This window comes from Lissotriton vulgaris, chromosome 1_1, assembly GCF_964263255.1.
Source record: "Lissotriton vulgaris chromosome 1_1, aLisVul1.2, whole genome shotgun sequence".
Classification (NCBI taxonomy): Eukaryota; Metazoa; Chordata; class Amphibia; order Caudata; family Salamandridae; genus Lissotriton; species Lissotriton vulgaris.
The window spans coordinates 625,406,091-625,432,364 of record NC_141685.1 but is presented as its reverse complement, the minus strand read 5'-3'; the positions used below and the strand labels follow the sequence as shown (position 1 = coordinate 625,432,364).

The 26,274-nt window shown below is 46.3% G+C and overlaps 2 protein-coding genes across 3 annotated transcripts in view; one reads left to right on the top strand and one right to left on the bottom strand.

Moving 5' to 3' along the window:
• Nucleotides 1-26,274, bottom strand: part of LOC147747586 (interferon-induced protein 44-like) — a 255,059-nt gene that overhangs the window by 207,109 nt on the left and 21,676 nt on the right. The window lies entirely within an intron of this gene.
• LOC147747585 (uncharacterized) overlaps nucleotides 15,669-26,274 on the top strand; it is a 38,854-nt gene continuing 28,248 nt past the window's right edge. The window contains exon 1 of the mRNA XM_086925702.1: nucleotides 15,669-17,402. Coding sequence (XP_086781828.1) covers nucleotides 15,669-17,402 — 1,734 coding nt within the window. The remainder of the gene's footprint in view (nucleotides 17,403-26,274) is intronic.

The following is a 26,274-nucleotide window of genomic DNA, read 5'->3' as shown; positions in this document are numbered from 1 at the left end:
TCGCAAACCAGTCTGCATTTATAGGTTTTGAGCCAAAAACCTAGGCTTAGAAAGTCTCAAAAATACTGCTAATAGTCAACAACAACAAAAAAACACTGGCAAAGATAGCAAGAGGACTGGCCTTTCACAAAGCTGCAGTACCGGAAGCTCTTACTAGATATTCGTTTCAAACAGGCACAACTGCTTGAAAAATGTTTCACAAAGCTACAGCACCGCAAGCCATTACTAGATGTCCCTTTCGAGTCAGATGCACCTGCTTGAAAAGTCTTTCAGAAAACTGTGCAGCGCTTTACTAGATTGTCCTGGGAAACGACATTTACAACGCGGTTGTTACACCGTGAAACATTTACATTGCGATCATTACAACGCAAGTAGTTACAATGACTTGCGCGAGATGGCGCTCAACACTAAGGAGTACTATGATGTACTATTCCAACACCTTCCAAACTGTTACACACACACTGGAGTTGGAATCGCAAAACATACTATTCCTAAGTCCAGCACCTCTAGCGCAAGTCGTACCAACTTGCGTTGTAATAACTGCGATGTAACATAGAGCCATCTAAATGATCGTGTTGTATCGTCACATACCCGATTGTCCTCTCACAGCAGATGATGCTGCTTAAAAAGTTTTTCACAAAGCTTCACTACAACAAAGTGTTATTCTAGAGTAAGGCCCAACTGCTTGCTCTAACAGGCTAAGTACCTTAAACCCTACTTGAGCTACTAGAGGTGTCTATCACTCCCCCCTAAATCACAGGATACAAGAGAATTCTCAACACTCGCCCCCCCCCCTTCAAAGTCTGCCTTAGTTGAAATTGGGATATAACAATGGTAAACATAACTCGTTTGTGAGCATTTTCAGAATGGCAGCTCATCAAGAGGGTGTTGTTTCACTATTTATATTTGGATATTAACTTTTTATAATCTAATGATGTGAGCTTGTTTTCTGTAGACTTAAAGTACTCAATGTTGGATTATGATCGTGGTGGTGAATACTGTGGCTTTCAGAGCATCTATTGTTTATTATGTAAGGAGTTAAAGACACCTGATTATATATATATATATATATATATATATATATATATATATTTCTTCACCAATTGCCCAGATCTTTAGAATGCACTCAACAGCTTGCCTCTCGTTCGGGTCTTCATTTTCATCTTTCCCCAGCATTCCAGCAAGCATTCATGCCAGACGCGTTTAGAGGCTAACAAGCCTCATACAAGGCGCAGTGAGTGCTCTTCTTTTTAAATATGCAGCACCGTTTGATTGGCGTAGTACGACATTTTTTAATTGGCTTAGTGCATTTGTACTTCAATGCTGCATTATGGGACATGTGGTCCTGAGAGCAGTAACAATTAATATATATATGTATGCACATATGAAGCACTGATAAAGAGAACATGTGTTCTTTATGTACAATATGAAGTAAAAAAAAACTGTTTGTCAAACATCTCTTGGGCAAGCAGTGGGTTTGCAAAAGCATAAAGTGAAAAGCAAAGACAGAGCTGTATTTCTTTTCATGAGTCACACAGAAATGCATCGTGATGTATGTGCACCCCAGCCTTGAGTGCCCGAGTTGCAAATATGTCTGGACTGCTGGTGCTGATTTTTGGTTGCCTTGGGCAAACACAGATCATATGCATGCCATGGCATACGCCTGTCTTGAGTGCAATGCTCTTGTTGGATCCAAAGGTGGGCTCAAATTGTTAGCATCATGCATTTTCACTGATTTAAAACACAAGGGCAGCGGTGGCAGCACACCATGCATTAAAAGTGCACAGATGTTTTAACGTGTGTCACTGGAGTGACACCTACAGTCCAACTTTTGTAAAGTTCTACTGTAGTGTGCTTAATTTAACCCTGGCCTACATCATGGTAGTATGTAGTGCTGTGCAGTGTGTGGTTGCATGTATGTGCTATGTGTACATGTGTCTGTGAACGGTGCAATCTGGGTTACATTTTGAAAGACCTAAAGCTGACTTAAGAAACATGAAGGGGTAGGGGAATAACCCCAAATAGATTTATGGATTGCTGTATTCCTGCAAGAGCAGGACAGACGTGTGAGCACTTTCAAAGGAAGCAGCCCCCCCAAGAGAAACTTCACGAAGCCAGACCCTAAATCTCAATTGTGTATTGAAAAGGACAGCGAAAAAATGTTAAACTTTCAATCAGCCAGTCGGGCTGTGCTAGGATGAGAATCTCTGCAAGACATCACCCAAGGAAATCCAAGATCTCATGCCCTTGGAGCTTGGAGCACCAGTGCCAGCCTACTTGCCATGACCGGTGTGCCCTGTGAGGTAGAGGACAGAGCTGAAGCAAACAAGGTCCAGTAGAGAATCCCGGCGAGTGGATACTTGTAGCGAGGTGTAAGAACACAGCTCTTGCACCGTTGATGTAGCTATGTGTGAGTAAGATAGCGACCCTGTATGCTTGAGGAGATAGCCATGAAGTTCACTCTGATTGCACTTATCAGGTTGTTGCCCACGTGCAAGTCTACAGATAGCAAAAGAGCCACTGGAAGGATTACAGCTGTGCAGATTGGGCCGTAGCCTGTGTGCGGAGTGAAGTTGGTGGTCGTGTGTGACAGAGGTAGCCGCCGTGAAGATTGAGCCGTGTGGAGTGAAGTAGGTGACCTGGTATGCCAGAAGGGGCTATCGGAAAAGAAAAGGACAGTTGCTTGGTTCAGGCTGTTGTTGAACGGGGAGGCCGCTGTGGTGACCGATGTAGGCCCAAGACCCAACTGAGGATCTGAACTGGAGCAGTTGATCCCCCCAACCTGTGAGAAGGATCAGAGGAACTTACTGTGTCTCCGGAGAAAGTGCATTGGACACCAGCCACTGAGAGCACTCTACAACATCCACCAGTGAAATGTTCCTGAAGTCTCCAATCGTGGAACCCCTGCAGAGTGGATAAGTCTCATTGTAGGGCCGGAAGGCCTGGAGGGAACTTGTTCTGCCTCATAGTGCTTTGGGTGCTGGAACACTTTTGATGGAAAAGTCCAAGTGGGACGACTCAGACTACTAGTGAGGCCTAACCTGAAAGGACCTCTAAAGTGAATGGGCAATAACCCCTACCTGAAGTGAGAGGTAAGCGAGACACAGGGACCTGCCAACTGAACACTAAAGCCCTGGCCTCAAGTTACTGTATTACTTGTGTATGCTATATTTCACTTTGTGTTTGTAGATAAATGCTCCTTTTTAGGTCTCGCCCTGGAATTCGCATCCGAAGGATGCGTCCAGGGTCGGAGACTTATAGCTGCCTGACACCGGGGAATGAGGGACACAAAACTGTGACGAGCGTGGATTGAGCTGCGTGCACGCGCGTCAACATTCACGCATGCGCACATCACAGCCGCGCACATCACAGTCACAGCCACACCTCCTCCCTCCCCCCCCCTTCGCCGCCGCCGCCGCACCTACACACACACACACAGAGCAGGCTGTTCACAACACATGCACACGCAGGCAGACACTAGCGCACACATACAGACACACACTACACCTCCCCAGGCGGCCCCCCCCCCCGCCCGCCGCCGCCGCCGCCCCCCAGCCGCCGCCGCCCCCGCCCCCCCAGCCGCCGCCGCCCACACACGAGAGTACACGCACAGACAATCCCCCCGCCCCGCCCCGCCTGCAAGCTCTCACTTACCGGCTCGGTGTGCAGGTTCCTGGGCCGTCTTTTGGCACGCCGCAGGGGTCTCCTCACCACTCGGGAGCCCCGTGTTGCCTCTGTTACCATGCAGTCTGCCCTCGCTCTTTCGCCCGGTCTCTCTGAAGCGCCCCGGGACTTCAGCGTGAAGCCTGCATGTTTCGGACGTCCTCCTCGGCAGTTACTTCCTGTTTCTTTGACGAGCCCCGCCCACGTCCAAACAAAGGCTGCCTGACTTCCAGAGTGCGCCCGCGATGAAGAGACGGCCATTTTGTCAGCACACAAGCACCTAGCACTGTGTTTATTTGCATACTGGACTGTCACTGTGCTTTCGGTAACGACGTACAGCTTCGGAGACTGCACACGTTGTAAGCATATTGTGGTGCACGTACAACAGACAGCTGAGTGCATAATCAATCTATGTGAGCAAAGAACATGTTTTCATAACCCTTGCTATCCTTTCCATTTAATTGTTTTGTTCCATTATTTGATTACATTTCCTGATATTTGACAAATGATTTCCGTGTACATGCAGAGGATTAAGCAATTGCAGTGAAAGGACACGCTTATGATGCTATCGCTAATTCTGTGGTTTTATGTATGTCCTGGTGAAATTTCTGTTACACAGTGTAATCTCAGTTAATTTCTGGCATTTGCTTTACATTTGTGATGAAATCATGGCAATTACGTGATTACACCGTGACCAGATCAAGTAAAGAAGCTTCTGTTCGGGTCAATATCCCATGGCATAAACACAGGAAACAAGGTTTGCAAAGAGAACGTGTGCAGATGCTGTTCGTGCACGCGTGATTTTGCGACTTTTTCTTAGTGCAAAATATGTCCTTGTATCCAAGAATGAATGCGAGGATGTACATGGCAAAACAGCTGCCAAATGCTGGACCGATGTTTTTTTGTTATTTCGTGTACTTATTGAAGAATTCCATGTATTTTTTGCAAAAGAATTTACGCAAATATCGCACACTCCTAATATTATATTACATTTCCTATTAATTATCACACACCATTTGCACACAATTGCTAAGGTTATTCTTTCTGAAGGATTTATCTTCATGTTGGGTTTTTTGTTTTCATTATGACGGAAATGAACCTCAACTACGCAGCTAGGGCATGTTTAAAAAAAAATTATTTCTGAATGCAGTGCACATTTTGTGCCTTGCTTCTCTTGGAGCGTGGGGACGCAGAGCCTACATGGAGTGGCTGTATAAAGGACATAGCACCACTTTTTATTGAATAGAAGGTCAATATTTTATTAAGCGTAACATGAGCATACGTGCATAGAGGATGGGCTGGTGGAAGGCTGGGAGAGAATTACAGGCAGTGATGCGGAGAATTTCCCCGTGTTCGTTGATTACAGTTTCCAAGCAGCTGTGAGCACCAAGAGATTACGGTGCGTCCGCTCTTGTTCCTTGAAGACTCTTACTCTAGCGCTCTCTAGTTTGCTGTCTTGCCTGTGGGCATTTGTCCCCAGCCAGATTGCATCTTTAATCTGTGTGGTTTCTGCATGTCGTAAACTCTATCCCAATATTAATAGCTTTTTCGTTTTTTTTTCCTTTCTAATTTACATGCGCTTAATTTATTTCATGCCAGCCTTTTAAATCAGAAACGCGCTCCGATTAAGGTCCATTGAGAGCTTTACATTACTGTTGCATGTGTGAGTGCAGAGTGCGTGCAGAGTGACAGTGAGTGCAGAGTGCGTGCAGAGTAACAGTGAGTGCAGAGTGAGTGCAGAGTGAGTGCAGAGTGACAGTGAGTGCGGAGTGACAGTGAGTGCGGAGTGACAGTGAGTGCAGAGTGACAGTGAGTGCAGAGTGACAGTGAGTGCAGAGTGACAGTGAGTGCAGAGTGCGTGCAGAAACAGTGAGTGCAGAGTGTGTGCAGAGTGCAGAGTGCGTGCAGAGTGACAGTGAGTGCAGAGTGACAGTGAGTGCAGAGTGACAGTGAGTGCAGAGTGACAGTGAGTGCAGAGTGACAGTGAGTGCAGAGTGCGTTCAGAAACAGTGAGTGCAGAGTGCGTGCAGAGTGACAGTGAGTGCAGAGTGCGTGCAGAGTGACAGTGAGTGCAGGGTGAGTGCAGAGTGCGTGCAGAGTGACAGTGAATGCAGAGTGAGTGCAGAGTGACAGTGAGTGCAGAGTGAGTGCAGTGACAGTGAGTGCAGAGTGACAGTGAGTGCAGAGTGACAGTGAGTGCAGAGTGACAGTGAGTGCAGAGTGACAGTGAGTGCAGAGTGCGTGCAGAAACAGTGAGTGCAGAGTGCGTGCAGAGTGACAGTGAGTGCAGGGTGCGTGCAGAGTGACAGTGAGTGCAGGGTGAGTGCAGAGTGACAGTGAGTGCAGAGTGACAGTGAGTGCAGAGTGACAGTGAGTGCAGAGTGACAGTGAGTGCAGAGTGCGTGCAGAAACAGTGAGTGCAGAGTGCGTGCAGAGTGACAGTGAGTGCAGAGTGCGTGCAGAGTGACAGTGAGTGCAGAGTGCGTGCAGAGTGACAGTGAGTGCAGAGTGCGTGCAGAGTGACAGTGAGTGCAGAGTGACAGTGAGTGCAGAGTGACAGTGCGTGCAGAGTGACAGTGCGTGCAGAGTGACAGTGAGTGCAGAGTGACAGTGAGTGCAGAGTGACAGTGAGTGCAGAGTGACAGTGAGTGCAGAGTGCGTGCAGAGTGACAGTGAGTGCAGAGTGCGTGCAGAGTGACAGTTAGTGCAGAGTGCGTGCAGAGTGACAGTGAGTGCGGAGTGACAGTGCGTGCAGAGTGACAGTGCGTGCAGAGTGACAGTGAGTGCAGAGTGACAGTGAGTGCAGAGTGCGTGCAGAGTGACAGTGAGTGCAGAGTGTGTGCAGAGTGACAGTGAGTGCAGAGTGCGTGCAGAGTGACAGTGAGTGCAGAGTGCGTGCAGAGTGACAGTGAGTGCAGAGTGAGTGCAGAGTGACAGTGAGTGCGGAGTGACAGTGAGTGCGGAGTGACAGTGAGTGCAGAGTGACAGTGAGTGCAGAGTGACAGTGAGTGCAGAGTGAGTGCAGAGTGAGTGCAGAGTGACAGTGAGTGCGGAGTGACAGTGAGTGCGGAGTGACAGTGAGTGCAGAGTGACAGTGAGTGCAGAGTGACAGTGAGTGCAGAGTGACAGTGAGTGCAGAGTGACAGTGAGTGCAGAGTGACAGTGAGTGCAGAGTGCGTGCATAAACAGTGAGTGCAGAGTGCGTGCAGAGTGCGTGCAGAGTGACAGTGAGTGCAGAGTGACAGTGAGTGCAGAGTGCGTGCAGTGACAGTGAGTGCAGAGTGCGTGCAGAGTGACAGTGAGTGCAGAGTGCGTGCAGAGTGACAGTGAGTGCAGAGTGACAGTGAGTGCAGAGTGACAGTGAGTACAGTCACTCAGCACCACCACATTATCACTCAGAACCACCACAGCACCACTCAGAACCACCACAGCACCACTCAGCACCACCACAGCATCACTCAGCACCACCACAGCACCACCACAGCACCACCATAGCACCACTCAGCACCACCACAGCATCACTCAGCATCACCACAGCCCCATTCAGCACCACCACAGCCCCATTCAGCAGCACCACAGCATCACTCAGCACCACCACAGCACAAATATGTTCTCTCAATGTTTCAAGCTTTATTACAAATGTCACAAAAAGATGTTAATATTTCACTTCTGTTCTTGGATTTCGTTACAATAAAATACACTGAACATAATCTTCACAAAAGTTATTTACAAAAGTTTAAGCTATTGCCATTATAAATTACAATCACTTTTATTAAGTATTAAAAAAAATTAAAAGCCATTGTTATTTGTAATATCAATACATCTAAGTCACGTAAATACAAATGTTGCATTACAAATGCTATAGGTGTCACATTTGCGAAAGTTATAACTATTGGCATTGTAAATGACAAAGCTATTAATTTAGCTATTTTCAAAACCAACACATAAATGAACATTTGGTGAATTACCATTAAAATATTTGACTTTTTTACTAAGATATTATTGTACTCTTTTATGCAAACAAAATTTAGATACTGCATAAATAACTTTAATAAAACATATTTTATATATAGCTTTTTATGTAAAAAAATAACTATAGCACAAAGCAAAAAACAATTGCCATTTACAATGCTAATAGCTCAAACTTAAATAATGCGAGACCTATTGCATTGCAAATGCTTGTTTCATAAAAGCACGTGTTGGACTGGGCAATCATTTATTGCTGTTACTGAATGCATTATAAGCGGTGAGCTTGTGCTCAGCCCTATCCCTATCTCCATAGGCTTTGGGCTACTAGAACCAAGCTGCAATGAAGAGTCAATTGCTGCAGGGTTACTTGGCCCAGTTGCTTAGGACCCATAGTAAGTCAGCCCTAGGACATCAGGAGTAAAAGAGGTCAACCCCCATGGCTGGACCCAGAAGTGCTGTGAAAGAGGTTATGATAAAAGGTTCATGCTGTACCCGTTTGTACTTTTGATAATGTGCTGCAAATTGTTATCTCATTCCTTAGGCTCCTACTAGAGGTTTAAAAGGAGCAGCCCTAACAAATAAATTAGCATGCAATAGTTTTAGATAGAGCTTAACCCTTTCGATGCTGATGACGAGCTCAGCTCGTCATCACCCACGGGTGTCGTGTGCTGATGACGAGCTGAGCTCGTCATGAATATATGGCATCCAGAATTTTTCAGCACAGGACAGGAAAACTGCCAGCAGCCATGTGGTTAACAATAGAGTTTTAGAATTTGAGGGGAGGGTGGACCAGCTGCTACATATTTCATTTAAATAAAATGTATATCACCAGAAGGTAGTTATAGTTAGGACCTTCTTTCTATTCAAAAAGCGTTTTTTGTTTTGCCAATTTCTTTGGTGCCGTTTGACGAATCTTTGGGAAATCTTCAAAACTAATGGCCCACTTACTTCAGCTGCTGTGTTGAAAGTTTTGGGGCGATTCGTCAAGCAAGGGACAGCAAAAAGTGTTTTCTCCATGTTAAATTCCATAGGAAACCTTAGACACAGCTACAGCTGGAAATGCTGAATAGAATTACACCAAATTTGGCAAAAAGGTAGCTCTTGGTACAGAAAGCACTCTTTTTGGTAAATGTTGTACATCCATTCAGTAGTTCCTGAGAAATGTAAACAATTCTTAGATATACAAATATCCCTGCTGAGGATCCTAAAACCCTCAAGATCTCAAGCCCGCAATCTGATTGGCTGCCAACAGTTACAACCAGGAAGTGTTGGCAGCCATTTTTTGACTTGGTTGAACTGAGTCACAAGAAAAAAGATTGAAAAATATTTAAAAAACAATTGAAGGGGACAGGGTAGAAACACCATGACCCCCTAGGCTTGCTCAGGAGGGACCTTCAGGAAGGCGAATCTTGCCAACATTTGTTTTAAAAACAAAGCGCAGTCTCCCCTGATTTGTTTTCTTTTAGTCTTTTAACCGCCCCAGATGGGCCACATCCCAGGGGCAATGCCAAATTATGATTCAGGGGCAAGTGGGGGCCCTCGCAGCCGCGGGGACCACAACCTCCCATGCTATAGCAAACACTGCTCACTTCTTGGAAGCGAGAGCATGAAAAATGCTCTCGCTTCCTGCCCAAAAGCAATGCCAACTCCCGCAGGAGGTGGCAGCCAGCAAGGACTGCGTGGACCTTGTGGCTTCCCCTGTGGTCCCCAATGATGTGGCCATGCCCCGGGGGATGGGGTCCCCGGTCTGAAAGTGGCCCAAGAGAGGGGCCACTCAGCTCCCCTCCCTTTTTTCATAATTTTTTTTTTAATGGCTGGGCACCAGGAGATGGGATCCCCGGGTCCGAAAACACCCTGAGGAGGTAGGCCGCGTGGGCCCCTCCTTAAAAAAAAAAAAGAAATAAGGAATGTCCAAGACCCGGATGACGGGGTACCTGGTGCCGAAAATTGCCCGGGGGAGGGGTGCAGCTCGGTCCCCCTCCCTTAAAAGACATTTCAAAAAAAATATAGTCCGGGCCTCGGAGGATGGGGTCCCGAGGCCGAAATTGGCCTGGTCCTTAACCCCTTCTGTGCGGCACCGATTCCCCCCCGGTGCTGAGCTCTAGTAGAAACTGGCGTGGTCATGACAGAACGGTTCCGTCATAAGCACAGCTCGACCGATGCTCATGACGGAACCGTTCCGTCATGAGCATGGAAGGGGTTAAGGCCCAGCCCCGGGGGATGGGGTCCAAGGGGCATGTTTTGGCCTTCTAGGTCAGTCCCCAGGGCCCAAAATCGCAAAGGGAAGAGGGGCCACAAAGCCCCCTTTCATAAATAAAAAAAAAATTATTGGAACCTGCAACTCACTGGAGGCCCTACCGCCTTTCTGCACTACTCTGCAAACGTACCTCCTGGCGTGTTCTTGGTTGAGGGATAAAGTCCCTGTTGCTGCTGAGGGTCCTTAGGAGCCAACTAGCCCAACAGGTACCTCAAATAAGCCCCACCCAGTGGGAGTGTTGTGGGGTGGTCAGAGATCATGCCCCTTTTAACACCTGAGATATATGAAGGGGTCCCAGACCAAACACACAACAAATACTTAATTTTCACCTAATTATTTGGATAGAATCAACACAAAAATAATGGTGGACAGTGTTTTTATTATCACTGCACCAAAAACACATACATTGGTTATGCATTCGCTAGTATAATACACAAAATTCAAGTGCGCCCACAGAGGAAGGGGGAAGGAGTGCAAGGGAAGGGGTGTATTTCAATTAGTTAGCATCACTAATCAAAAAATCATTAAGCACAAATCCACAACTGAAACCATCATTATCATTGATCCATATGTAGGAGATCAAGAAAAAACACATGTTAAACAGAACATATCACATGAGACAGAAACTCCCGTGATGATTATTACTATCAATCTTTAACACCTGTCTGCAAACACGCCTCTTGGTGCACTGCTATTGGGACGATGACGTCCCGTTTTGTCCTGAGGTCCTCAGGACTAAAGTGAGCTTTATCCTCTAAGCAGCAGTGGGCGAGGAGGCGCCTTTGCAGAGAGTGTAAAAATGAGGCATAGCCTGTGACTACCTCTGAGCAATCTAGCTGTGGGGGGTTATTGGAGGTAACAGGAGGGCTAGTTGGCCCCCAGGGCCCCTGAAGAAGCAAGGGGACTTTATCCCCCAACCAAGAACACGCCAGGAGGCATGTTTGTAGAGTGGTGGAGAAAGGGGGCGTGGCCTGCAACCACCTCTCAGCAATCCCACTGTGTAGGGTTTACTGGAGGTAACCGGTAGCCTAGTTGGCCTCTACCGACCACCAGCAGCAAAGGGGACTTTATCTCCCAACTAAGAGCGCACCAGGATGTGCGTTTGCAGAGTTTTGGACAAAGGGGTCATAGCCTGGTATCAGAACTCACCAATCCTGCTGTATGGGACTTACTGGAGTTAATAGGAGGGGTAGTTGGCCTCCAAGGATTTCCTTGGGGGCCAACTACCCCTCCTGTTACCTCCAGTAAGTCCCACACAGTGAGATTGCTAGGAGGTTTTCAGGGGCCCCAGCCTACTTTCTCCACCACTCTGCAAACATGCCACCTGGCACACTACTGGTTAGGCAAAGAAGTCCACTTTACTCCTGAGGGACCTTGGGGGCCAAGAAGCCCTCCTGGTACCACCTGTAAGTCCTACGCAGCACAATTCTTGAGGGCCGGTGGAAGGCCCAGCCTCCTTTCTCCACAACTCTGTAAAAGGGACTGCTAGCTAAAAAGCCATGGGCATTAACTGAAAAAACAACAGGTTTCAGGGTTGTTAAAGTTAGGCTGACATTTCACTCATACAAAACCAGAGAAATTCAGCCATCACTGAATAAAACCACAGGTTTAAGGAATGCCATAGTTAGGAATTAGCATTTCAAAAAACCTAGAGATTCACTGAAAAAAACACAGGTTTCAGGGACATTATAGTTAGAAATTAGCAGTTTAAAGACCTGAGAAATTCACTGAAAAAAAACCACAGGATTAAGGGACATTATAATTCGAAATTAGCATTTAAAAAACCTTTGATATTCACTGAAGAAAACACAGGTTACAGGAAAGTTATAGTTAGACTGACAGTTCACTTGTACAAAACCAGAGTAATTCAGCCATTATAGTTAGCTGAGCTAACTATAACTCGTGCCGCCGCAACGCACTGCTGATGACGTCATATATTACATCACTCATGACATGGTCAGTGACATCACTCATGACATCTTAAATGACATCATCCAGAGACTGAGTGTTTCTAAAAAGTTTAAAAATGATATATATATCACAAAACACTGTCACAGGACACACAGGACTGCGCACTCTGGCTCATAGTCAAAGCTCATTGACAAAGGGCAGGTGGCCGGAACACATCTGTTTGTTAGTTTTGATTCTCGGAAGAAGCTGGAATAAATCCTTATAATTTACTATGACCCCTAGTGCGCAGTCCTGTGACAAAGTTTTGTGAGATATTTCACGGACCCAAAATTTTGTGCTTAGCGTGCTAGTTTATTTGCTGCCATTACGCGTTTCAGTCCCGAAGCCCATAGAAATGCCTCTAGGAATGAATGGGGGGTATTCCTTAATTGTGAATTGCAATTTGACATTTGCAGTTAAGGAATATGTAGGATTCGCCAAATTATTTGCAAATCCTACATACATAGCATTTTGCGATTCTCAAATAGCGATTCTCTACAAATCGCTATTTGAGAATCGCAAAATGTAACTTTCATACATATGGCCCTTTATTTCAAACAAGTTTAAAAGGAGAGCCTTTGCTGATCGATCGCCTAATGCGATTTTTAAAACCATTTTCATATTCTGGCAAAATGTTCCTAGCATCCGATTTAGAAAATAATGAATAATGTTAATTTGCTGTCACTGAAGCCAACCAATCCCTGTAGAAGTGCTAGATGAGCCGTAATATACATTACTTATGGACTTGGTTGTTGCAGCTTAAATCTTTGGTCATCTATATTACCCCTTGAGAGTTCTTTCCAATGATGTTGGAATCTGTACTACCCATTGGTGACAGGCCTAATGTTGTGCCTCTAGTGGACAATCCAGGTGGCCAAACACTTGCAGTGACTGCATGATGATTAATTAAGTGAGAGGGGTCTCCAGTTGGAGGACAGAAAACAGTGAACCAGTTTCCATTACATCTTTAATTTGTGTTGCATTGCTACAATTAAACTAAGAAATAGACCCCCACAAGCATACCATGAGCAAGGTGTATCGAAGGGAGTTTCCCATTCTGTGGCTTCTGCGTACTTAAGGTCCTATGTCCTCTACACACTGTCCCAGTATGCACGGTCCTGGAATGTGCTGCTACATAAACATGACCTGAAATCACACTAATGATAGTTGGCCTCTTTTGATTGTCGGAATGTGTCATATCCCAGTGTTTTCATTCTCAGAGGTTCACATCACTACGCTTACTTGTTATGTTCTGGACAGACTGATTTGTGTTATCAGGTATGAAGCGGTATCTTGGTGTTCCTCTTAGGGTATGTATCAACTTGATCTCCAATGAGCAACAACGAGAACCGCTTGCACTGTTGGCACAGTTTGCAAAAAGGCATTCATACGGTTGGCTCTGACAGGCTCTTCGCCTTCATGGTAGAAGTGCATTGTTTTTATTAAAGTGTATTGTGTAAGGGAGGAAAATAGCCAGCAACATTGTGGCACGCGGTGATTAATACAGTGCGTTTCACAGAATAAGCATTTAACAGCATGGCTTGAAATTGTGCAGAAAGGGGAGATTATGCAAGCATTGTGTGCAATATGGACTGTTCATTTTCCGAGATTTTATTATTGGTGGGCTGATAATGGCTGATCAAATAAGCTGTTTGTTCAGGGGAGATTCACAGAGTCTTCCAGTGTGTGTGGCAGTGGGGAAAATGTAAAGATTCAACTCAGGAGGTCTTGTGTTAAACTTAAGTAAGCCTTTTATCAGAAAAACACAATTTCTGTGGCTGGTAAATCATGATAAACAACAGATGGAGGAGTACCCAGGAGGAACCTCAATGCCTCCGTCAAAGATATATAGAGGTGCACATACTGCTTCAAAGGACAAAATCATCCTTTGTTAGAAGACCCCTCACTCATCAACCTAGTTGGTGACATGCTTCATCATCAGGGTCCCACCCGGATAGCCAAGTGCCATCCGGGTGTGCTGCGACACCTGACTACAGTGGAGCGAGTTTGGTTTTTTTGGTGTAAAAGTGAAAAAATGTATATGATTAAAAGTTGTCCAGTTGACTACTCACCGTCAAAACTTTATTCTGGAGTGACTGGGCAACATTAAAAATTGTTAGTTGGACACTGTGCCAGATTAGGTTGGCCTATGGTGTCAAGGATTATGTTGGGATATAAAAATGGGTCTACATGTTTCAACCACTTATATAAATCTAGGGTTTTCATCAGGACCAGTGATGGTAGCCCGGTTGGTATACACTCGCTAAGGTGTACCCTGCCCTTGACTACGTGAAACAAGCATTTGCAATGCAATAGGTCTCGCATTAGGAAAGTTTGAGCTAATGGTTTTGTAAATGACACATTTTTATTTATGTGTTGGTTTTGAAAATAGCGAACTTAATAGCTTTGTCATTTACAATGCCAATAGTTATAACTTTCGCAAATGTGACACCTATAGCATTTTTAATGCAATATGTGTTGTATTTACGTGACTTAGATGTATTCTTATTACAAATAACTATGGCTTTTATTATTAATTTTTTTAATAATTAATACTTAAATAAAAGTTATTGTAATTTATAATGGCAATAGTTTAAACTTTTGTAAATAACTTTTGTGAAGATTATGTTCAGTGTATTTTATTGTGACGAAAATCCAACAACAGAAGTGAAATATTAACATCTTTGTGTGACATTTGTAATAAAGCTTGAAACATTGAGACGATATATTTGAATCAGTTGTTGTTGAATGGTTGCACAGATTGATGCTGTGGTGGCGCTGAGTGATGTGATGGCGATGAGTGATGCTGTGGCATTCAGTGATCCTGTGGTAGCACATAGTGATGTTGTGGTGCCCCTCAGTGATTCTGTGGTGGTGCAGAGTGATGCTGTGGAGTGAGGGCGATAGATAGACAGATAGAGTGAGGGCGATAGATAGATAGACAGAGTGAGTGAGGGTGATAGATAGAGTGAGGGTGATAGATAGAGTGAGGGCGATAGATGGATAGAGTGAGGGCGATAGATGGATAGAGTGAGGGCGATAGATGGATAGAGTGAGGGAGATACATAGATAGATAGATGGTTGTGTGTGCGGTTGTGGTTGTGTTTGTGGTTGTGTGTGTGTGTGTGGGGGGTTGTGTGTGTGTGTGTGGGGTTGGATCAGCGAGACCTAAAACCACTACTCTGCCTGGGTACTCGTCCCCTTACTTGCACTTAATTTTCGGAAAGCGCACCGCCGTTTGGCGGGTCCGGGTCCCGGGGTTGGACTCTTGTGGGCGCCATCTTGGCTTGGGTGAGTGGAAATTTAGGCGGGCGCCATCTTGGAGCGTCCCGACGCTTGAGCTCTTTATTGCGACGCCTACTTAAGGCGGACTCGCTTGCTCATCACTTTGATTAGGTGCTGCATTAGCGCAGGTCGCGCTGCCAGTGCGCTGTGTTTTAAATTTACCTTTCTTGCATTTTCGTTATTTTGTTTGGATTCTCCCCTGTTTTTACCACTACTCTGCCTGGGTACTCGTCCCCTTACTTGCACTTAATTTTCGGAAAGCGCACCGCCGTTTGGCAGGTCCGGGTCCCGGGGTTGGACTCTTGTGGGCGCCATCTTGGCTTGGGTGAGTGGAAATTTAGGCGGGCGCCATCTTGGAGCGTCCCGACACTCGAGCTCTTTATTGCGACGCCTACTTAAAGTCGTCCTCTCCCGCGCAGCGGGACCGCGCAGTGAGACGCCGTCGCTTAGCCGGAGTCGTGCCAGAGTCCTGCCCGTCTGCGCTCGTCCACGTCGAGGAAGCGTGAGCGGGGCCGGGACTCTGGCACTTAGTCATCATACCACCATGCAGAATACTTTGACGCTCAGGTACAATCGCGCCGCTCTTCTTTCTATTAGAGAGAGGCTCTCGGTGTGTGGTCATGATCCTGTGCACCCGCTGTCGGGCCCTTATGACTGTGCCTGTGGCAGTTTGTCACTTAATACCCCCTCTGGGGTGCGCTCTGTGGAAAGGAATGCCCCAAGTACACGTACTAATATTTCTGAGCGTGTACTTAGCATATGGAGTCTGAACGTGAGATCGCTGGTCAAGCACCATCAGTCCTTACGTGATATGATCGAAAATGACTCTCCTGACCTCATCTTCATCACTGAGACTTGGCTTCAGGATGCGGACACTGCAATAATCAATCTGGCATTCCATTCCAACTACACAGTGTTCACTCTTAACCGCACTTCTAGAGGGGGTGGCATAGCTATGGTGATAAAATCTTGCTTCCCGGCTGAATGGAAAGCTCTTGACTTACCAGCGTGTGAGAGCGCTTCTTTTAAGGTAGCCTTCAGTCATCAGTTTACTCTTAGCGGTATGCTTATTTACCGCCCGCCAGGGAACGACACTGTCTTCAAGGCCGCTCTTGCTGACCTGGTCAGCTCTTTAGCTCCAAGATGTGCTAATTTTAACATCGTAGGCGACCTCAATATCCATCTTGATCAGAGGTCATCAGCACCTATTAATACCTTCCTAGCGGACCTTGAAGCCATGCAATTGAACCAACTAGTTACCTCCCCTACCCACATAGGAGGTCATATCCTTGACCCCTTCTTCACTACACTGGAGCGGGCTACGGCCTCTGACCCGATGGTGGTAGGCTGGACTGATCATCTGTTGGTTAAAGTTTCATGCCCTATAGATGACCCACAATTTAAACCTGTGGACAGACTGATCCTTAAAAGAAATTGGCATAAGCTCAAACTGGAGGAGTTTTTTAAGATCTTGGAGGCGCAGCCCCTGGGCAATCTGCTGAATGTGGAACAAGGATATGAGCAGTTTCGTAACTGGGTCCTAGCCGCCCTTGACTCTCTTATACCGATGCGCTGGTCGAAATGCCATGCTAAAGTTCCCAGCCCATGGTATAATGATACTCTTGCCGAGCTTAAGAGAACGTGCCGGCGAGCTGAGAGGGCGTGGAGGAAATCCTTTGATCCCACCTTGAAATCTTTGTATTTTGCCCAGCTTAAGATCTATCACAGGACAATCTGTCAAACCCGGGCCGCACACTTTGCTTTCGAGTTTCAGAATAGCCCCAACCCATCTAAATTAATCTTTAAGGTTCTCAAAGACCTTATGGGGAAACGGGCCACCTCGGTGGAAATCTGCACGGACTCTCACTGTGAAAGTCTGGCATCCTTTTTCGTGGAGAAAGTGCAGGCAATCTATCGAGGATTTACGTCATCTGTGCCCGGTGCTGAGCAAACTGGTGTGATGGCTACGGGTCAGGAAACCCTGTCCTCCCTGCCAGTAATGTCTGACGAGGTTTTCGATACTCTGAGCCTCAAAATTAAATCCGGCTCTCCATTAGATCCGCTGAAGCCAGAGTTATTCAAACTTCTTCCTCCCCTATGTCGTGAGCCTATATTGGATCTGATCAATTTATCGCTCACATCGGGTGTGGTCCCCTCTTCCTGGAAGCAGGCAGTGGTCAGCCCAATTTTAAAGAAGCCTAACCTTGACCCCCTATTACCAGAAAACTACCGTTCCATCTCCCTTCTGCCCTGGACCGCTAAGGTTGCTGAGGCACACGTGAACTCCATCTTGTCCGCCCACCTTTCTCGTAATAACATTCTAGACGAGACCCAGAATGGTTTTCGTGCACAACACAGCACCGAAACTGCACTGCTCTTTATGACCGAGCACTTGCGAACGGTGCTAGATGCTGGGCAAACAGCGGCGCTCCTGCTGTTAGATCTGAGCGCCGCGTTTGACACGGTGTCTCACGACATTCTGATCCGGCGGTTGGAGGAAGTGGGAATTGAGGGGTCTGCTCTCCAATGGTTTCGCTCTTTCCTCTCGGACCGGTTTTTTAAAGTGGCTATTCCACCTGGTCAGTCTTCTTTCCATCCTCTGGGGCTGGGGGTTCCGCAGGGCTCGGCGTTGAGCCCTACTCTGTTCAACCTATATGTGAAACCGCTGGCTGCAGTCATCAGCCAATGTGGCCTAACCATGACATCGTATGCCGACGACACGCAGCTGGCGGTGACACTCAGCGGTGATCCCGAGGTGAACGCTCCCAGATTCCGTGCAGGACTTATAGCCGTGGCAAATTGGATGCGAACTAACTGTCTGCAGTTAAATGCCAAAAAAAACGAGGTCCTGATTTTAGGAAAACAGGCAGAGCTCTGGGGAGACCAGTGGTGGCCTCCAGAATTGGGGGTGACTCCCATCCCAGCTGCCGAAGTTAAGAACTTGGGGGTCTGGCTGGATCCTACACTCTCCTTCACCAGCCACACGAAGAAGGTTGCAGCTACCTGTTATGGTATTCTGCGAGGGCTGAGACCGGTCCTCAAATTCTTCGACCCCCCTACTCGGCAACTGGTGGTCCAAGCCTCCATTCTTTCGCGGCTGGACTATGGGAGTGCGCTGCTGCTCGGATTGAATCAGGCGGAGGCTACTAGACTGCAAAGGGTGCAGAATGCCGCGGCACGTGCCATCGTTGGCCTTCCTAGACAGTGCTCTGTCTCTGCAGTTTTGACCTCTCTCCACTGGCTGCCGGTCAGACAGAGAATTAAATTTAAGGCTCTCTGCCTGACATTTAAAATCTTGAAGTTCTCCTCTCCTCCAGCCCTCGCTAAGCTTGTCTCCTCCTATGTCCCTACGCGGTCTCTTAGATCGGAATCTCTCCATTTGGCGGTTAATACACGGTTTAGACTTAGTAGGATGGGAGGTCGCTCCTTTCGAGTATTAGTGGCAGGATTGTGGAATTCTCTCCCCGTCCATATTCGAGCCTTGAACAGCCTTACTCCCTTTAGGCGCGCCATAAAAACTTTTTTGTTCCCAATTGCTGAATGATTTCTTCTTTTCCTTCCCCAGTATCGATTTGTTATGTTGTGGTACCTTGGCTGGGGCAGCTGCGCGCCTTATAAAAACTATTAACATAACATAACATAACATAAAAAGGACTATATGCATTGAGTTAAAATATATAGGTGTCTTCCTCCGTCTGTTCAGCACGGAACAATGACATTCCACAAGAATTCTGCTTTCACATACATCTTCCAGAGGGGAGTACAAGAACCCAGCAGCTGCACCCATGCAGCATGTAAATACAAACGAGAGACTGCAGCACAGGCACTCTTTACAAGTGCAGGTCTAAACTTTCAACAAAAAAGCAACCAAACTGGTGTAAACCTATCTGACTGGATAAACAAAAGTGTTAGTCACGAGTCATCTGTGTGAACAGCAGAGAGGAGATGCCAAGTGCTGATGAGCTGTTGAGCTTCAGGCTGGGCCTGGAACAAACTGGCATCAGACAGCTGCTCTCAGCTCTGACAAAGTTTTACAATGGAGGCTAAATAAGCGAACGGGCAAAAGGAGCTTTAAACGCCCGTAATCTTCACAGAAGGTAATGGCATCAGCGGCTTAGCTTCAGTTCCAGTACAAGCGAGGACACTCCCTGGCACCCTTTAAACTAGACATGTTTCTGCAGCGCCCATATGCACTTTCGCATGGCTTCGGTGTGCTATAGGCTGTGCAGCCAGCAGCCTCCTTTCCTCCGTGGTCCTGAAGGAGGTTGAGGAGGTTGAGATGCTGTGTTACTGCAACCTCTATTAACACTTTTTTTAATTTTTATTTATTTATTTGATGCGATTTTATATAGCGCGAACTTTACCCGAAGGTGTCAGAGCGCTTTACGTAAGAACCAGTTGCAAAACATAAGGTCAAAGGATTACGTGCATTACATAAAAGATACAAACAGAAAAAATTGCAAATGTACAAGATGTAAAGTGACACAAAGAAGAGACTGGTGATTAGAGTTATCTCTATATACACGGGGAAGGGCTATGAATGGCTAAGAGTCACATAAGAATGGTAGAGAGTACAAAGGTCTACGCATATTAGACGTTGTATATGCGCATTGCGCAGTTTGTCACGGCTTCTGGGCGCTATAAAAGGACCAGCCTCCTCCCCACCTCAGTCTTATGGTTCTGTCTCAGGGCGGGTGACATGCAGCGTGTGACGCTGTATTACCACTGCGATCACCAACCTCAACACACCTCTGTCTAGGAATCCCGCGCCATCATCTTGTGGGTTTCGGTTCACCAAGTCGGGCGTCCTTTACGAGGCGCTATATCTTCTCAGATGACACTCACTCTTGCAGCGGACGCACCTCGAGGCATGGCCGCATGGTGCCTACGCGATGGAGGGGTAGGTGGAGCATAGGGAACATACGTGGAACAGCAGCACACTACAGAATCTACGGTGGATTTGTTGCACAAACAGACAAGCATACATAGAACACAAATAGAGACAGACGCACAACAGACACAAAGACACATTCCCGCAATCGCAAATGACTCAGGCAAACACAGCCAGACACAAATACCCACAAACCTGCCAAAAACACAGACTCAGAAACACACAGGGCACAATCATAAAGTCGCGCTCATACGCACACATACATGCAGACACAATCAGAAGCACAAACACCCATAATCAAAATATTACGTGCCAGGAGGACGCCAGAGACTGAATACACAAGGTGTAGTGCCTGTCTGTGGTGCAGCATCCGGAGTGAGTGTTCTCTTGAGTGGGGCGAGGGCTCATTTTGTGGGAGGGCGGGCCAACCCCCACCTCCCGCGGTAAGGTCTGAGGTGGGGGCGAGCCGGGCCGCTGGAGATAGGGGTGACAGTTGGCAATGGAAGCCAGAGCCCCTGGCCGGGCGGGGATCGTCAGACGGGAGTCTGCGTCCCTGCCCGGGAGATTAGTGCGTCTCCCTCGCCACATTCCCCGCAGTCCTGCCAGCTCGCACAGACCCCCGCCCCCACCCATGAATCATGGGCTTGTCACCCTGCACCAGGCCAGAGACACCGCTGTAGCACGTTTATAGCACTTTAAGTGGCGGGTGGACTGGCCACTTCATGGTGGTGGGGAGCCTGGGATTGAGGTAGCGCTATGAGGGTCTTCAGATCTCTTCCAGGCACTCATGCGACACTTCGTGAAGAGACAGGCAGGTACTGCTTGTCTCTCAACACCTTTCTTACTCACACATGCACCTCCAAGGACCGCAGTGCTGTAGTAAGGGAAACAAAGCGCCCTGAAACCTCTGGTTTAGAGGCAAGATGGCGACGGCGTGGTCAGTCACTGACTGAGCGCTCTCTGCCCTCCTGAAGCCCTGCGTGAGAAACCAAGTTATCGAGCGAAATGGGAGAAAGAAACCTGTCGGTCTGATCGTTATGAAATACCTCGTGGGAGGAAAAAGGGGAAAATAAACAATCCATTGGAAAGGATCGCGAAAGGAACTGCAGGAAAAGACTGTAACCAGCTGACCTTTGGCCCTTTTTTTTTACGGTTCTCGGTTGAGCAGATACCTTCGGATACCTGAAAGATACCGCTGATACTCTTGGATATTGCCGGCTGGAGTCTTGTACAGGGGTGGTCTGTGGGAAAAAGCCTCCCCGGAGAAAAAACTTGCGGAATCTCAAAAGACACTGATGGCTGCCCTTTACCCCCCGCCCTAACTCCGTTTCTTGTTTTGGAGATATCAATATTCGACTCGGCGATCAGCCTGCTGGAGGCGAAAGGCAGAAGGTGAGGAGCGGGGGCGCGTTGTGTGGTGGCGATATCACTTGACTGTCAATGTTCATCAGGGGAGCATAAGCAGTATAAGCTGAATAGTCGGGAAAAAATAAAAACAAGCACTGTGGGGGAGAGGTCAGCGGCAGTGAAGGTGCCTGCGAGAGGCTCATGTGGCGTCGCAAAAGTGAAAGCATGGGGGAGCGCGAGAACAGACGCTGCTGACGCCGCCGTACACGCTCACAGCTCATGCCAGCAGCAAACGCGCGCTCACAAGGACAAATCCGACACTGAAAAAGCGCATGTCCGACTCGTGTCCACATATTCAAGTAAGCAAAGAGGTATACTAAAGTATACAAGAGGTCTTGAATGCTCGACCTAAATAACACTAACAGCTCGTAGTGGTTAAAAAAAATTCTTCTCCAGTGATTATAGAAAAGAAATCTGCAAAGGAAGAAAAAAAGGGGGGACAAACACAGTACAATACATTCAACATAAAACGTGTTTGAGGTGCTCCTCATATTCAACATCCAAAGTGAAGATGAAATACAGTCGATATTTACTGCATGCTCACATGTGATCATGTCAGGGTGCCATTGAGCTCAAAAAGGCACTGTTGAGCTTCAAGATGGGCCAGTGAATGTATATTACAACCCACTCTGTGTGGTGTGTCTCTGCACTCATAACCCACTCAGTGGTTCAAATCGTGAGTGAAATGGAGTGCAGTTCGTAGGGAAGAAAACTCACTCCCTGATTCATACAAAAGTATTTTCAGTTGGTGGGTGTCAATGCTCATGTAGATCGAGCGTGATTAAAATCGCAAAGCAGTATACTGACATACAACAAATGGGAAAACAACCAAGCACACATATACCCACAGTGAGGAAAGGTTGACGCTTACTTGAAGCATTAAGATAGAATGCTTCATGGGCGTCGGAGTTGCAAAGACTAGATCTAGGTCGGAAAAATAGGAGGAAAAAGTTAGGACCGCATGCGTGATCAACGCGGTGACTACCCGCTATAGTGAGGTACGCGATGTCTGGCTGAGACTTACTTGTGAAGAATCTACAAGCGGCTATGTTGCCTAAAGTGCAAACCTCCTCGGCACCCGTGGATGAGAAATGAGGGCTCAAACGAGGTATTAAAAGCCGGCACTTCCTGGTGCGGCGAGGGCTTGGAGACGTAGCAACATGCTAAAGCGGCAGGTAGTTACGGGGCGTGGTATTCACTGCATCTCTGTTGCCAGGGGAGTGAAGGAATGATTGTGCACTTGTGTCTCTCTCAATAAAGCATTGCCTGTTCCTAAGAAAAATTGTTCAGGGAGCGAGCAAGACTATTGCGCTCGTGATGGTGGATCAATAGAGAATTACCCTATTGAACAGAAAAAAACATGGTGGTTGGAAGAGTGATATAAAATCACAAGAGTGCATTAGACAATTATCATAAAAGGGAAATTCTCATAAAAGGGAATTACTGTGGTACAGATGCCAGAGTTGGCAGGGGAACTAAGGCGTACCCATAGGCAGATAGAGGTGCTTGCTCAAAGACCATTAATGCATCAGAGGTGCACTGAGTTACAGGTGAGCCAAAAGTCTCGAAGTGGGGAAGAGGTGGGGGAAGGGGGGTAATAGCCACTTAATCAAAAAGTAACATCCTTAAGTCAGACATACAGTTTATGGCATACACTCATATACGTATACTAAAAGGAACTGAACAGGTTCAGGTTAGTTGTTCTACTTTAGGACATTCGAGAGACAGTAACGGTCTATTTAGTAACAGAATTCCACAGTATTTTATCATTTAATCCAGTCTTGTGCGGGGACAACCTATAAATCCATTGTTGTTCTTTTTCAAACAGGCGTTGTTGGAGTCTATCTCCTGGTTTGATTTGCTCTATGACAGTCCACCTCATGTCGTTTGGAGTGTGGTTCTGTGTGAGGACGTGTTCAGTGAGTCTTGTCATTGATTTCTTGCACCTAATGGTGCTCCGGGGCTCACATATTCTCTGTTTCACTCTTCTGCTTGTCATTCCCACATATTGCAAATTACACGGGCACACAATCCTGTACAACACATTTGTACGGTTGCAGTTGGTATGTGCTCTTAAAGTCCACATTTTTTCTGGCTCTGAAAATAGTGTTTTAGTGTTTTCAGTTAGGTGGCAGACAATGCAATTTACACATTTGTAATGTCCTGTAATGTCTGGCAAACCCCAGGCATTCGGAACTGTTGGTCTGGTGTTCACTAAGGAGTCTTTTATACTCCTTGCTTTTTTAAAAGACAATTTTTATTGCTGGATTAGGTAACCAAGTTAGATGCAGTATTATATGTGGTGACGCAGATCAGTGGAATTTCACTTTCATTTTTTGGAGTGTTCTCCAGTAATGCCTCTCTTGGTTGCGCGTTTTTTTTTTACATTTATACAGGATTTTCTCTGGGTACCCTCTTTCAGCTAACTTATTTGTGAGATCAATTGCTTGCCTACGGTAATCCGTAGTCTTGCTGCAATTGCAGCGGATCCTTAAGTACTGTCTGTAAGGCAGATTTTCCCTCGGGGGCCTAGGGTGAAAGCTCTCATATCTTAAAAGATTGTTTTGAGCTGTCGGTTTGTAATGTGTCTTCGTTTCCAGGCGGCCATTATCCTTGCTGATGACTAAATCCAAAAAGATCATGGTCTTGTGGTCTTTGGTATAAGTAAATTTTAGGTTTTGATCACATGTATTGATCCGGATTGGTGTCAGTACAACGCGGATTTTTACATCGCATTCCGTTACAACGGAATTTTTACAACGCAGGATCCATTACATCGGATGCCATTACAACGCATGGCATTACATAGCAGATGCTATTACAACGCATGGCATTACATCGTAAGTATAGGTAAGTATACCTTTTTAAAAAAAATGTAATTAAGTTAATTTAATTAATGTAATTTATTTAATTTAATTAAAATACATTTTAAAATAGCCATTAATTTTATTTAATAAAATAATATCTATTTAATAAATGTAATTGTAATAAAAAATGGAAATAATTTAATTTAATTAAAATAATGAAAATAATTTAATGTACATATTTTTATAATTGAAATTAAATTAATTGAAATAATTTAATTAATTTAATTAATTTAATTTAAAAATGTAATTAATGTAATACAATTAATTTAATTTATTAAATATATTTTAATTAATTTAAAAATGGTAAATATAATTTAATTATCCCTAAACACAAACCTACCCCTGAACCCTACAATACCCCTGTACCCCAAAACCCAAACCCAGCCCTAAAACCTAAAAACACCCCTGTACCCCAAAACCCAAACCCTGCCCTAAAACCTAAAAACACCCCTGTACCCCAAAACCCAAACCCTGCCCTAAAACCTAAAAACACCCCTGTACCCCAAAACTCAAACCCTGCCCTAAAACCTAAAAACACCCCTGTACCCCAAAACCCAAACCCTGCCCTAAAACCTAAAAACACCCCTGTACCCCAAAACCCAAACCCTGCCCTAAAACCTAAAAACACCCCTGTACCCCAAAACCCAAACCCTGCCCTAAAACCTAAAAACACCCCTGTACCCCAAAACCCAAACCCTGCCCTAATACCTAAAAATACCCAAACACCCCAAAACATATACCTCAGTACCCCAAAACATATACTCCTATACTCCTACTTATTTAAAAAATTACTTATATTAATATATTTAATTTATAATATTTAAAAACATAAATAAATATTTTTATTTATAATTAATAATAATTAAATCAATTATATAATATTAAATAAAATTAAAAAAATTATATACTTACCAATACTTACGATGTAATGCCATGCGTTGTAATGGCATCCGATGTAATGGATCCTGCGTTGTAATAGCTGCGTTGTAACAGCATTACGACGTAAAAGTTGCGTTGTAAGGGTAACATACCATTGATCCAATGGAAAAAGGATGTCAGGGTGTCCTGCCGTGCAGCTGCTAACAACAGGACGACACCAACTGATTTGGCCCCAGCCCTACCGGCCTGTCGACCCTGAAACTTGCTCCTGCTAAATCCCGGCGACTCCTGCGAACAGCAACCTTGGGACACCCAGAGGACCTGCCTGCCTTGACCCTCTTTAAGACTGGGACTCCCATAAGCAGAGGCTCTGCTTCAACAACCACACCCCTGGTGCCAGCCAGGAAGCACAAGACAAACCCACTCTGCACCCGGCGAGCCCGGCCCGTGCCCGAGTGATCCAAGACCACGAGGACGTCCCCCCGGCAACTGGGACCCGAAGTCCAGTGCCCAAAGATCCTCCTCGACGAACCAAACAACGCCTGCAGCCTCAGTACCAGGGACCCCTCCAACCATGACAAGCTGAGGGTAACATTTCCCGACGCCCAAAGACAGCCCTGCGCCCAGCGCCCTGCGGCTCCCTGTGCCTCCTTTTGGGGTGCCTACCTCTTCTCCAAGATCCCAACTACCTCTCGAAGTAGTGGTCGCACCTGAAGAATCACCGTCCCAGAGTCTGCAGCCTTTGTTCCCTTTTTACTTTTCCCTTTGAATAACATTAAGCGCCCGACGGCTCAAAAGCACCCTGCAACCAGCCGCCAGAGAGCCTTTGGCCGTGCACCCTCTGTCCTATCCTACTTCCCCATTCGCCCTGAGCAAGTGACCATGGGCCCAGCTCCCACAGCCACGTGGCCTGCTAGCCAGCAGCCACCAACCGGAGGCTCCCTGCCCACCATTGGATAACATTAGGCCTAACTACCTCTGCACCCGGCTGCCCCTGTGCGGCTGAGGGTGTACCAACTGTACCTACCTGACCCTGGGGGACCCCTGAGTCTATGCCCAGAACCTTACCTTCACCAGTCGAGTACTCACCTAGAAACCGGTAACTC